This window comes from Taudactylus pleione, unplaced genomic scaffold, assembly GCF_031769625.1.
Source record: "Taudactylus pleione unplaced genomic scaffold, aTauple2 ptg000412l, whole genome shotgun sequence".
NCBI classification, from domain to species: Eukaryota; Metazoa; Chordata; class Amphibia; order Anura; family Myobatrachidae; genus Taudactylus; species Taudactylus pleione.
Window position 1 is genome coordinate 127,798 of NW_028284814.1, and position 15,032 is coordinate 142,829.

The 15,032-nt window shown below is 44.5% G+C and overlaps 1 protein-coding gene across 5 annotated transcripts in view; it reads right to left on the minus strand.

Annotated features, from left to right (window-relative positions):
• The window catches only part of NTNG2 (netrin G2), a 140,468-nt gene that overhangs the window by 13,564 nt on the left and 111,872 nt on the right, over positions 1 to 15,032 (minus strand). For 4 of the 5 annotated variants that reach the window (XM_088447045.1, XM_088447046.1, XM_088447044.1 and 1 more), the window contains 4 exons: positions 11,644 to 11,718; positions 9,257 to 9,322; positions 8,980 to 9,054; positions 6,720 to 6,887 (listed from right to left, as the gene is read on the minus strand). In XM_088447045.1, the coding sequence (XP_088303171.1) occupies positions 6,720 to 6,887; positions 8,980 to 9,054; positions 9,257 to 9,322; positions 11,644 to 11,718 (384 nt within the window). The remainder of the gene's footprint in view (positions 1 to 6,719; positions 6,888 to 8,979; positions 9,055 to 9,256; positions 9,323 to 11,643; positions 11,719 to 15,032) is intronic. The other variant, XM_088447048.1, reaches the window with a different exon arrangement.

Below are 15,032 nucleotides of genomic sequence, written 5' to 3' on the forward strand. Positions count from 1 at the left end.
AGGATGTAGGGAAATCTATTGTAATAAGTAAACTTGGCCTTTGCAATATGTTCAGGATCATCCTATTGGTTATTCAGAGAAACAGCCTGGGCAGAAGAAAAGTACCTGTCCCATTGTATGTTCTAGCTCCTAGGCAATGAAGAGCTGGGAATTAGCATGAAGACAATACCCCCGAATGTCCTATCTGGGGGATAAAGCCTTCTCCTACGTTACAATTAGCAATGTTTGCAGCTTCTGCCATTTGTGGTTTTGCTAATATCTACATCCCTGCCATTATCAGCTTTAAAGGAACAAGTGTTACCATGGATTCACTACAACTCCCATGCCATAGTGGGGGCATTGTGATGACATCATCAAGTGGTATAACAGACTACACTGATGAATGGAGGGAGGGGAGCTCTTTGGTAGGGAGATGTGATTGGACTTAGCCAGATTGGTCCTTGCATGGCTTCCTGTAGGGTAAACTAAGGAAGGAGGTCGAACAGAGAGTTACCAGGACTGAATATTAGAGGGACAGAGCAGTAGTAGAAGTAGAGTACAAACGCCTCCATCAATGACAATCTAGTTACACATCAACATCACAACTGGAGGGAGATATCCTGAGGGGGTCTGATTTGCGTCAGCTCAGACCCTGGTGTAGGTGTAAAATGTTGATAGTGATGACGGAGAAGCTGCCAGTGATGACTGCGTCCGATTGGTTGCAACTGTGAAAAACACACCTATTTATTCAAATTTTGTAAAACAGCAGAAGCAGAGTTTAAAAAAGTCACTTTACACTGCAAGGAACCTTCATTTGTCAAGTCTGATTCACGCGCAATTGGGGGGTATATCATATATAAGTGCTGACGTGAAAATAAGTTTTTTATATATTTGCATCTGCTTCACGGAGCAAATCATTATTATCTGCATTATCCGGCCCTTAACCTCAATATATTTTCTTATTTGATGCTGTGATCTTTTGTGTTGTCTGTACTGTCCGTAAAGCCACGCCTCCGGTCGCAATCCAGTCTGTCAGCCGGGTACGACAAGGGGCAGGTCCTTTAGGCTAGGGGTGGGAGTTGTGTCAGAGTCAGTCTGAATAGGCTGCAGAGATGCAACTTTTATAAAATAAAAATCGCAAATTGCAATTACATTTCAGATAGAGTCATGATGTGAGGAGGGGAATGGAGGCAGCAGGAAGCCACAGAGTGAGAGGTATATAGTGACTAATTCCCAAACTGGGTACCACGGGTTAGTAGTCCATTACCAAGTCTAATTATTTTATGGTCAATGTGATAGGCAAAACCAGTTCTGGTGGCTGCCAATCATAAAATTTGTGGCCAACAAAAGCAAAACCCTGCAATCCATGGCGCCGCACATAGTATTTTTTGAGGGGAGGGGGCGCGACAACACCTCCTGGATTTGGCCACACCACCCAATACCTGGGACCCATTCAGCTCTTGATGGCCCTGGTGACAAGGGCAATGTCATGGTGTGAGGAGAGGAGGAGAATGGTGCTAAACATGTGGCCACTGATTGAGAGTTCCATAGAGAAAGAAGAAGAGACCTCCAGTAGCACAGACACATTTTGTTTGGGATATAGTCAGCATCCCGGCATGCGGGATGCCGACGGTCAAAATACCGATGATGGAATCCCAAAGGTAAGTATCGGGGGTTAGAGGGAAAGTTAGGGGTTAGGTTTAGGTACTAGGAGGAGGGTTAGGGTTAGACACTAAAGGGGGAGGGTTAGGTTTAGGGGATGGGGAGGTTAGGTTTAGGCACTAGGGGGGAAGTTAGGGTTAGGCACCGGGGAGGGTTATGGGTAGGGGTAAGGGCTAGTGTTAGGTTACTTATCTAAAGCTGTCAGCAGGGGCATTTCTAGAGAGGAGGGGGCCCGTGTAGAGTCTCAGTCAAGGGCCCCGTCCTCTCCATCCGGCAGCACGCTGAGCGGTGCGCGGCCTGCACCGCATTATTAGACTTTGGGCACTAGAGTGTGCCCAGACTTTATAGTGCATGTGCAGATGTAATACCCTCAGTGGTAAGGGAATGGTACATCCCCTGATTGCTACACTGAGAATCACTATTTATGGATGTTTCCTCTGGGATGAGGGATGCAATTTCTTGTGCTTTTTGCAATGTAATAAGTCAATTGGTCTTTCGACTTATTTCCCTTTTATTAACAATTACTATTATAAGAGCATAAGACTTGAACAAAGGTACTTATACTTTTGTGAACATTCAGTTTACATTAACACATGCTATCACAGTCTGCTGCATATAACAGACAGCAAATAACTAAAGTTTTAATTATACAGGAACAATTCCGTCTCTGGACTGTGCGTCTGTAGACTTAAAACAAGTTAAATCATGGCACACAAAGCACATTAAAACACAATGATCCGGATCCTACAATATTTACCCTACCATCTATCTCAGTAATGTAAACTACCTTAACTAAAACTGTTCATACGTTGCTGGCCAGGTATTTCTTAAGAGGTGGTGCACGCTTGTCCTAATGTAGTTTTATACTTCGCTATTATATTGTCCTCTCCTCAAAGATCCACTGTGCAATGCGGCAAAGATATTATGTTGCAATTGCTTAAAATTACAAGAAAGTATTCTTGTAATTGCAGTTAAGTTTCTGTCTCCACCTATATGTACTTATCCTGCGAAATATTTGATGGTAGCAGTACTGATTATAAGGGGGTGGCATGGGATATCCTGTATATTGACTTATTCTCACGCTGAAGTACAATAGTTTTTGAAGCAATTTTAAGCATGGAGATCCTGACTCGATCTAAATCATCTTTGTAAGCAAAGTGATAAATAAGTTTCCAGTGACAAGTGCTGATGCCTATCTATCGGTGAGGTACCAGACAGTCTGGATGGAGCAGTTGACAGTTACAGTACTTAGAGTGGTTAATAGAAGGCTGGGGATGCTGTATCTGCTAGCACTCACTAACTGCAGGCTAATGTTAGATGCCTAAAGGTGTTAGTTTCTTTATTGGGTCCGTAATTATCTAGCTGTGCAGGCTACACATAGTATGGGGATTGTAGCAAGTGTTAAAGTGAGGCTGCGTTGCATGTCATTACAGACCTTCTCCTGCAGTAACTTATGCTGATAAGACTGTCACTCAGCCCGGGAATCTCCGCCTCCTTTTGTCAAGATCGGCCTTCTCGGCGCGGAACTCAGCTCCGCCTCCCTCCTGTCCATCAGAGCAGTCTGTCCCCACCCCTCCGGCTTCCTCCTGCAGGTCTCTCACTCCGTTGCTGATCTCTGTCCTCACGGTAAGTCCTTCTTTTGCACGGCTCCACACTTCTCAGGACACGCAACCGTTTATTTGGCACCTCCTGATATACCCTTCGTCCGGGTCTCTAGCTCGCGGCGGCTCTCCTCCCGCCAGCCCAGCATGCCCGATTGCTGCTCTGGGCTCGATGACAAGGGGAGCTCCCCTTCCATATTTAATAGGGAAACCCCTGTCCCGCACCCTGCCATGAGCAGGAGTCCATAGCAGTGGGGCAATTCATAGTCCCGGGGAATACATGAGCAGTTCTCAGCATATATAAACATGGCATGTAAATACCAGTACTTGGCACAAGCATATATACACCATACAGCATTATGATAGTAAAACATACATTTTGTGCAAATAAATAGGTATTATACTCTAAACCCTACCTTAAACACACTAACAAGGGATTTTCCCCGGGTTTGGGGGTATCACACAGGTCACCGGGAAAATGGCTGCAGCGGCCATTTTCCCTGTACTGCGCATGCACAAATGACAGGAAAATGGCCCCAGCAGCCATTTTCCAGCTGTTTATTACAGCGCAGGCACCTGCGCCGACGTGGGACTCCGGAGAGGTAAGTATAATATGGGTGCAGGGTGATCGTTGCGGTCCCGTGTGCCCCGCACACCCTGCACCCATTATAAATACGCCCCTGGCTGTCGGGATTCTGACTGTCGGGATGCCGCTGTCGGTATCCTGATTGGCCGCATCCCGACCGCCAGGATCCCATACCCAACCATTCTGTTTGGCTTCTGTCAAACTGACGCAGGAAAACTGTGTTGTCTCTTGTTCCTGTATTTGAAAAAAGTTCATACATCCAAATCGTATTTTAAAGTTTAACAAATGGTGATTTACGGAGTGTTCCAGCTTGTCCTATGTGCATGTCTTACACTTACCCCTCAACTTTGGGCTATTTAACTGCATTTACACAAAACTGTGGGGCTTCTGTAGCAAGTCCCGAGTTCCAGATAATCATAGTGGGGTGTTAAGAAGACTGAGATATAGCAATGTGATTGTAAGCTCCTGGCAGCAGGGTCCTCCTCCCTTCTGTTCTCACAGCCCTCTTCGCTAGCACTTCAATGACAGCCTTCACCTTCCCAGCTGTATTGTGTATGGAGAATTGTGTTGCTAATTGTTACTTGTGCTCTGTTTATGTTTTGGTTACTGTATTGTAATGTAATGTTCTGTGCACCCTGTACTGTCCTACTGTTGCCGTATGTATGGCGCTGCAGATCACTTGTGGCGCCTTATAAATAAAATGTAATATTATAATAATAATAATTATAATGTGCGCCGAATAATAGGCTACTGGTAGTATCACTGTCAGCCAGGTGTGTCAGTGTATAGAAATCCTGTATAAACTGTAGTAGCGCCACCTAGAGGCGTGCTACACAGGTGTCTATAATTGACAGTAGGGAAACTTCACATTACTCAAAGGTAATTAAATTTATCCTGTAACAGTGAATAACCTCTTGTGCCGCTGAGAGTTTGTTAAGTGTCAGGATAACAGATTGCAGGAATATTCTGATCAACTCAAGTGCTGTCCTCCGCTGAGAAGCTTTACCAGCTAGAAGCAGCACGTGATTAATTGTAATCAAATTACTAAAGACTTGTGACCCATTAGTCAGCGCACAGTGCGTCCGCAGCCACCGGCTCAGTGCTAGTACTCTAATGTACTTATGGCTTGTCTTTATACAGAGTGAGTGAATTATTCCTTACTTTCAGCAGAGGGGATGTTTATTGTAAGTGACTGAATAATACAAGTCACACAGGGGAGGGAGAGGCGAGAGGGCCGCCTGTGGGGGACAGCCGGAAATTATTAAATAGTCATTAGCGACATCATTTCAACCTGTTGCGTTTACTGAATGATTTACGAAAGAAACAAAATGGTATAAAATGTGAAGAACTCAATGCAGTTATGAACACAACAAGAGTCAATAAAGTGCAATGTAGGGGTGTGCAGGAAAGTACTCCATTTTGGGCTACCGTATTTCCCGGTGATGTGAACAGGAAAGTGCGCCATGTTGGGCTACCGTATTTCCCGGTGATGTGTGCAGGAAAATGTACGATGTTGGGCTACCGTATGATGTGAAAATAATATTTATGTACATAATCAGCATTGACGTGAGGCTGATTCTCTATGCTCTCTGTATGTGTCACACAGGAATGCTCTGTGGTTTCTGTGCTGTAGCCGCTGTTTGGGGAACAGAGGGGGAGGTATATTTAACCTGCTAAAGAGGACAGGTGGTGAAGTTGCCCATAGCAACCAATGCAGCTTACAACTATCATTTTATGGATACATGTACTATGTACATGACAAATGATAATTGGAAGCTGTTAGGTTTCTATGGTCAACTTCTTTACATGTCCTGTTTATAAGGTTTGATACATCTACTCCTCCCCTCCACTTCCCGCTTACAGGTCACTGGATTCTTGGTGTAATAATTACTATCAATGGAGTGAGGTGGAGTAGGGAGGTGACATAGGTAGCACATTGATTTGGAAACATTGATGGTTTCTGATGTTTCTTGCAAACTAGCTACTTAGCAACAATCCAAGTAAGGGATTTGAACACCAAACCTCCTGTACACCATATTGCTACACTTATCTTGTGAGGTAAAAGTCATTGTGTGATTTGTGTGCACTTTGCCATCCAGTTACATCCCCCCGTATTTAAAACACACATTGCTTAGCATTCCATACCTAGGACTCAAACTTTCAACCTCATACATCGTAGTCGGACTCCTAACAAACACATGGAGCTATTATCTCCTGCATAGGAAGCCTGGTATTTCTAACTATATGAAGCTAGTTTAAACCATTGCAGCTAAGCAGATCTATGTAGTGTGCAGCCACACATCCAATCCCCTGCAGCCACACACTGCCTAGATCTTGCTTAGCTGCTATAGTTAATCTGACCATTACAACTAGCTTCATATAGTTAGAAATACCAGGCTTCCTATGCAGGAGCCAATAGCTCCAAGTGTCAGGTGTCTGTCTGCAGTGTACGACGTTAAGGGTTGGAGTCCTGGGTGTGGCATGCTGAGCAATGTGTGTTTTATATAAAGGGGGAGGTAACTGAGGATGCACATATCTCCTATGTGTACAGACTTAGCCACAGGAGCCAATCAAACAAGCCTGCCTGCATACCCCCACCCCTCAATACATCAGCTGCAATGGATAGGAAACTAGGGATCCAAAGTTAGCTATAAGATCAAACCATCAATGGTTCCAGTGAAACATCAGTAGATTCCCATCCCTAAGGCAGAGCCCTTTTTTATGATCATTTAAGACTGGTGTTAACATTGGCCACATCAGCTTCCGAGATCACCTCTGCGCTGACTGTAGTGTCTTCCAAAACTGGCATTATTAGACTTCTGGGATTTTCATACCCGGCCTATACTGCTCAATTCTCCGACATATATATCCCAAACACATGAGTAACTCACGTATGCAGATGTTCTCGTCTTCCAGCTCTGCAGATACGTTCCGGTAGTAGCCCAGCCGGCAGTGCTGGCAGTGCTGCCCCCTAGTATTGTGCTTGCAGCTGACACAAGTCACCACATTCAGGAAGTCGATGAAACTGCAGCGGCTGGAGTGGCCGTAACACTCGCAGTCTGAAAAAACAGAAAACACCTTAAGAGATTAAACAGTAGAACTCCTAATCATCCAGGGATGTCCAACCACTTAATGTCATGCATGGGCCATTCTGGGGAGTAGATTTTGGCTGGGCATCAAGACTCAACACATCTATGTTAAAATGCAAACTCTTTTGGAAGAAAGAGCTAAGTAGAACAATGTTCCGTGGATGTTTTTCCATATAGAGAATTAACTGTTTTATGGGGAGTTGTTTTTGTGGCCCTTTAAATGTCGGACCTTAGGACTTCACAAAGTCATAGCCACCTAATCTTTATTATAGCAGGAATAATGGAAGCTGCAAAGAAAATTTCCCCAACAGCTGAATGTTTCACTTAACAGCTGCTAAATCCGAAGAGGCCTTGTGCCAGATCCATGACCTTGCCGCAGGCCACGGACGATGTTACCAGATTTAATCAAACACCGGTGGGGAACGTCACACGCAAGTGTCAGTCTCCCTGCAGCAAGGCTGGAGGGCAGCAACCAAATGGGCCTGAGGATTTACAATGTACACGGGGAGGGCCAGAAGCTTACAGACACCATGATTAAATTTAGCATAAACATTGCAGCAATGGACATTTTTAAGCATGATGGGGGCTATGCACAGTGAAAAAAGTCATGCAGGGGTGAGATGAGGTGAAAAATGAAAAGATTCGGTCACATTCTGGTTCCCACTCACCAGGATTAATTTGTTCCCAACATTAATCAACATTCCTTTGAACTTGCAAGACTTGTATGCGCTCTGAATGCAAACAGTACCCCTCAGCACCTCTAATCAGAACAGCGACAGCAAGACAGGTGAAACAGAACGAGGATATATCCAATGGTAAATATTTATTTAAAGTGCACCTGTTTGCCGCAGACAATGGAGGCCACCATTTTGTGGGCTGTTATGAGAACAGCCTGTCAGCTCGCCAGGATCCAGCTACCTCACTGAGTGAGGCGTGAGGCACTTAGTGAAGTCACATTTTGCTATTGTGGGTGTATGATGCTTACAGGTCATAAAGAAATAAACAAATGTGTAGATTTTGATTTAAAATATGAAGATAAAGCATGGGCTGCCTCAGAGAAGTCACTAATTCCTAATAGGTTAATAGGCTGCATTTTTCCAAACCACAAAATGGGTGTAGAGGACCCATTATAACACAAACGTGTTGTAAACTTGGGCTGACTTGATCTAGGTGAAGATTGAGCAACCAGCAGCTCTCCGGCTATTGTAAAACTTAGGGGTCTATTTACCAAGCAGTGTTAGGAGTGAAAAGTGATAAGAAAGTGATAAGGTGCCAGCCAATCAGCTCCCAACTGTCATCTCACAGGCTGTGTTTGAAAAATGACAGTTGGGAGCTGATTGGCTGACACCTTATCACTTCCTTATCACTTTTCACGCTGTCTCTTAACACTGCTTAGTAAATAGACCCCTCAATGTCTCAGTATGGCCTTGCTGGACTGCTGGAGAACCATAGGTTACTTATCACTGCACTATATGTATCAAAGATAGTATCTGATTGGTTGTTATGGATTACAGTATAAGAGGTAATTAAATAAAGCTCAAAATGCTGCCATCTCTACAAAACAAAATTGTTCAACATTACAGAGCCCCTAAAGATCAAACTGCTCTGAGAACAAAAACTACATAAAATATGGTTCACTTCAAAGCTTATGTGTTGTGTACACATGCTTTAGTGCTTTTTGAACCACTCCTCCAGTAGATCCAAGGGGCAAAGGGATGGGTGGTTATATGACAATATGACTCAGATTGCCATTACCCCGTGCCATCATCTGAGGTGGGGACCCTGATGACGCATTTTGCAGTGAATCGCGTTGTCAAAACTCTACCCAGTTCACTAGGGAAGTGGGCAGGATCAAGAAAAATGGCCTAAAGTCTAGGATATAGCGATATTGCTTGGGCACAAGGAACCAGCGACATCACCAAGTAACTGGCGACATCCACAAGGCGTGAAGCAAACAGTACCTCATTTGTGCCTATTGTTGCTAGTTCCTAGTGAATATTGATAGCCCACAGATAATCAGAAATCTGTCTGTTCAAATTGATACATGTAATTATTGTATTACCTTTTGAATTCTTGACCAACGTATCAGTGACGTAGGCCAGCGTTCGCTCAGGAGCTATGAAAGCCTTTGAGGATGCTTAAATTTGAGAAATAAAACACCATCCAATTATGCTTCACAGATGGACTGGCTAATGACTACTACTAGTGGTTTCAGCAATGACGACACAAGCTAATAAATACATAGGTATCTATCTATACTACTTGTTTATCTACATAAAACTACTAACATCGAGCTACTACATGTTTAGCAGGGACCAGATCCTACAGCATCAAGGTACCTGTCTTTGGGTGTTTCTTGCCAGAAGAGGGCGCCAGAGGCGGTTCTCTGTGAATCGGAGGGGCAGCTGCGTGTTATAAATGCACAGGGGAGATATAACTACTGTTAGCGACAGAGATCTTCAGAGAAACCACAGACATTGAGTTTGCTTAATTGTGCCTAGCACAGGTGAAGGTATATGCTACATAGGGGTCTATTTACTAAGCAGTGTTAGGAGACAGAGTGAAAAGTGATACCAGCCAATCAGCTCCCAACTGTTATCTCACAGGCTGTGTTTGAAAAATGACAGTTGGGAGCTGATTGGCTGGTATCACTTTTCACTCTGTCTCCTAACACTGTTTAGTAAATAGACCCCATAGTTTTATAGTATGCCTCTGTGCAAGCTACATGGCCGGAACTAGGAGTGTTCGACAGGTCCCTGCTGTCACGGGGTGCTAGCCTAGCACAGCCAGTGATACATGTGTTCCTTAATACTGGGCCATGCCCACAATATACTGTAATGTGAGAGGATTATCGCATGTCACTAAGATGGACAGGAGGGCTCTGGGAGTGATTATGGAATATTATAGTGAATTTAGTGACCATATTAATAAAAAAAAAAAAACAAGTATGGAAATTCCATTAATAACCTGAATATGCAATACAGGTATAACAGTCACTGAGGTAGAAATATAGTTTATTAATTTAACTTATTGTGGCTTGCCTTGATATTATGACGATAAGCCTAGAGTACGCGCATACAGCGGTAAGTGTGATGTAATCGTCTGACAGCCGTGGGGATAAGCTCTCTGTGTAGTGTTTAACACGGCAAGTGCTGCAGGGATTACTTCTCTGTAATGTGCACGGGACTTATTTGCCTCCTAATATCAACAGATGGATAGTTAAAACGTACATGTCAGTGTAGACCAATGTGAGACCTGACGCTACTAAGTGCCATTGGACAGGTGGCAGTAGCTCGGGGCAATTTTCTTAGGCCCGTGTTTCCACGGTAACAGCCCCGCACATTATCTGCAGTGTTTGATCAGCTGTGATGACAGGGAACGGGACAGAGGCAGGTAGCAGTCTGTATTTACACTGGATGAATACAAAGATTACAGAAACTAAACATAGAAATGGTGAAATAATCTTCTTATGGCGAAATAATAATTAACCCCAATTCCTTATATTGAATCCACAAAATATTTTTCTATAGTGCAAATATATTTGAAGAAAAAAAAACTAGAATAGATATTGTCTGCACCATGTAATGCGTTACCACATTTTGGGCCTGATTCAGCAAGGAACGCTGTTGCTTATACGCACGCAATTAGCCGATTGTTGCCTACTGTGATTGCATCGCAGTGCGCGTGTGCACCATCTAGCCACTGCGATCGGGACTGCGATTGCAGAGGCTACGTAGACCCATGGCAGAGTGATTGACAGGTAGTGCCGTTTGTGGATGGTGATGTGGGGGGTGGTTGGCCGAACCCAGGCGTGCCAATGCGTTTCAACGGCGTTGCAGGGGCATGCATAATAGCCACTGGAATACCATACGTAGCCTGAGGGCTCATAGCGCGCACTGAGTGAGGTCTGACCTGCCTTACCTGTGCGTATGGGTCCGATGTTACCGATTGTTTCGCTATGTTAACAAAGTATACAGATGTGAGTAAGGGGAAGTGGGCGTCCTTATGTCAGGCTGCGATTGCAATGCAAATGTAAACATTTACATATCAATGCTGATATTAGCAACTGTGTTCCGTGCGTATAAGCAGAATAGCGATCCGTAGTGAATCAGGCCCATTTTTCTGGGAAAACCAATGGTTTAAGCCTGGAATTTGGAACTGAATGTTGCCAGTGAGATTCCATTTTCCGCACATATTTTTCTTTAATATCTAAAAATATATTTTGGGGTTCGAGAATTATGGTTAACTCAATCACTGCCGAACGTGCAGTATACATAATGTACAATAAAATAAGTAGTATTGGTGATATTTGTCTTTGGGGAAAGGCTACAATAGGTGGTGAGGCCTCTACAGGGTCCACACCACCTCAGGGGCACACCCCTCCCCCAGTTATGCTCCCAATCACATTTAATGAAAGGTGCGTGAAGAGTTAAACAATTCAATAAATTAAACTCATGTCAAGGTAGACAGTAGGGTAAATTAAATAGCCTGCGCAATGCAAGCATCAGCGCCTTCCCAGCGGATCTGCCCAATATTTTAAAGGGGCAATCATTTAAAAGTAATAAGTAACCTGGTTTTGCAGTTTAAATCATTTCCCCTTTAAAACATTGTGCAGACTTGCCAATGCCTGCACTGCGCAGGCTATTACATTTTACCCAGTGTCTTTAGCAAATGCATAATTCCATATAGTGGAAATGACACTGCTGTATACCAATCAGAGACATACCTCGGATTTTTTCTGGTAGCTCTTGGCGTTGGAGTCTAGTTACCAACAATGGAGGGGACGGTGAAATCCAGGGTGCTTCAAACAAACAGATTTTCGGGTGAGACTTGCAGGGGCACAATGGGCTTCACAGAAGAATAGGCAATAGCGCCACCCCTAGCTGGGGCTAAGAGTGAGGGAACTGCCTGGCACGAGAGCAACTAGCGGAAATGTAAAGAGAACACGTATGCTACAGTATATACTGTGTCTGTAAACTTTCGCTAGGCCCCATTCCTTTGAAGCAGGCCATGAAATAAACCAGAGTACTCAACAGTATTGTTCCTGCTAGGCTGTTTCAGCAGGGAGCCGTGCCCTGCCCGATTTTAAATCAACAAAATGCACCCTGCCTTATGGCGGTGCCCCGCTGAAACAGCCTGCACTCAGCCGCCCCTACCCGTGGGCCACAGTGTCCTGCAGGTGGAAAAAGTTGTGGTTTAGCAATCTTGGCCGGTGAGGGGAGAGCTTGGGGGCAGCCCTGCCCAGCATCTCCATAAGTGCTGGACATGCCCCCTAGAGTGACCAACAAAGGGTGTAACAAGACGCCATGCCCCTCCCAAAGTGACCACGCCCCCTTTTTCGGGAGCGCATGCAGAAGAACCCCTAATCCCAGTCAGCGCCCTGCCCACTGCTCACCCTAGAGTGAACACTAAACAAATGTACCATTGGCAGATGGAGAGTATATTGGGCTATAAAGGTCCAATGTCTTTGATTGGCAGGAGGGCAAATGTTGACATAGTTTCCATAGAAACAAACCAAGAACCCATGTTCATTCATGATCCAATTTACTGATGCCTAGAAGAGGGGGTGCTGCCCGCAGGCAGTGGGGCCCCTCTGGGATTTCCCCAGCACACGAGTGGGCCAGTCCAACCCTGCTCATAATATTAATTTTTTTATTATCACCTACAAGCCTATATCATACGCCTATAATTATTGCTTTTATACCCATTACAGTTGGCCACCTCTAGTCTGTAAATGTGTACCCCCATTCTTCTTTATTTTATACTGAATATCTGCAGCTTTCTCTTGTCTGGGAACAGTTATAGGGGATAGAACAAGGTGAGGGAGTTTTTCTTTTCAAAAACTGTTTTATTTTTTTATTTCTTCATTTAATTTCCTTATAAATGTATTTTTAATAATGTGCCCTGTAGGTCAGACTAGACCTTAAGGGACACTACAATTATATTTCAATTATTACAGCACCAGTTTGTTTATTCTCAAAGGATATTACACAATTGCTCAAGTTAGTCTTGAAATATTACAAATACCTGTGTGTGCCTGCCCTCAGAGCTAATAAGACCCAGCTGCTCTGTCCTGCATGCAGGCTCGGATTAAAGGTCACATGGGCCTGGGGCTGAAAATGATAAGGGGTCTTTGAAGGAAGCAGGGGATGTGTGAAAAATGCTGTGTAGGTGTGGCCAGTGCTGTGTGGGTGTGGCCAGTGCTGTGTGGGTGTGGCCAGTGACATGTGGGCGTATACACCCCTACACTATCAGTCCCAATGTCTCCCTAAATACATGAAAGTAGAAAATGTCCATTATTTTTGTGAAGAAAATAAAAATAGTTTTATTCCTTGATTTATGGCCGACCGTGTGGCCAGCTGGGCGACTGATAACCAGCGTGTTGCCAGGATGATGGGCCTATTTTTATGTGGATGTAGTCGGATTTATTCATCTCCTGCCACCTTCTTGTTTTTCATGACCAGAAAAAAATGGCACGTGAAAATGTAAGAGATTACTTGCCACTAAAACGAGGATTTAGGGGGCAGCCATTTTGTTTGACAGCAAACCTCAAAGTTGCCAAAAAGCTACACCAAACCTAAAAATGCAATTTGATGAATTATAGAAGAGCAGAAATATATATAGAAATATGTGTATAAAGTGTAGTTTGGCATGCCGTAGATGATGTTGAAAAGTAACCGGGTGCCCTCCTGTAGATGCGATACACAGCAGGTATGTGTCTACTCGTATTATGTTTCTAATCTAATACAAGTCTTTTTTTTGCTGTATACGTGGAGTGCCGCATATTCTTTTTCTGTTGGCTGTTGGGGCTTTTAAAGCTCCTCGGGAGATACCTGATATATATATATATATATATATATATATTATATATATATATATATATATATATATATATAGTGTGTCTGTGTGCCCGTGTCGGTCCATGGAGAGAAGACAGTTATTTTATGTAGCAGTTACATGTGATATTGTTCTCCGTTATCAGTCATTTCAGAATTGACGCTAACTAGGCAGTTAAATAGAATTGTAGTTTGGTGTTTGTGGAACAACTTGTACCCGAGGGAACCCGACAGCGGGACCCCGACGGACCTAATTCCCGACTGGGGCTGGTAAGTAACCTAGCCCTCCCCTCTCCCCCCTCCTAACCCTAAACCTTCCTTAGTGGTGCCTAACCCTAACCTCCCCCCCAGTGCCTAAACCTAACACCCCCTCCCCGTACCCTAAACCTAACCCTCCCGGGAGGGGGGTTGCCTAACCCTAAACCCCCTAGTGGTGCCTAATCCTAACCCCCCCTTTCCCTACCCTAACCCTCCTGGGGGGTGCCTAGCCCTAAGTCCCCCGGGGGTCCTTAAACGTAATCCCCCCCCACTCAAGGCTAGACGCTAAGACACTCTCCTTACCTACGTTCGGTATGCTGTGTCGGTATTATGTAGTGCGGCTAATGATAGGTGCCGGGATTTTGACAACTATCTTTAGTCCCCCGTTGGGCTGTCAGTGTCGGAGTAGCCTGACTGCATCCCTGCCCCAGAGTATATGTTAATAGTAGCTCATTCATATAAAGAAATTACATATTAGTTTTATGTATAGGAAACAGCACATGTGCATAATTATATTGATTCTAATAGATTTTACAAATAAAGACAAGAATGACATAAAAAATAATACTGCTGCAAGAGGTGTAGAGCTGCAATCACAGGGGCAGAGTTGTAATCAGAGGGACAACACTACAAACAGAGGGGCAGAGCTGCAATCAGAGGGAGAACACTGCAATCAGAGGGGCAGAGCTGCAGTCAGAGGGGCAACACTGCAATCAGAGGGAGAACACTGCAATCAGAGGGGCAGAGCTGCAATCAGAGGGACAACACTGCAATCAGAGGGATAACACTGCAATCAGAGGGGCAGAGCTGCAATCAGGGGGGCAACACTGCAATCAGAGGGGCAGAGCTGCAATCAGAGGGGCAACACTGCAATCAGAGGGGCAGAGCTGCAATCAGAGGGGCAACACTGCAATCAGAGGGGCAAGAATGCAAATCGGAGGGGCAGAGCTGCAATCAGGGGTGAAAGGATGCAAATCAGTGGGGCGGAGCTGCAATCAGGGGTGCAGCTCTGCAATCAGGG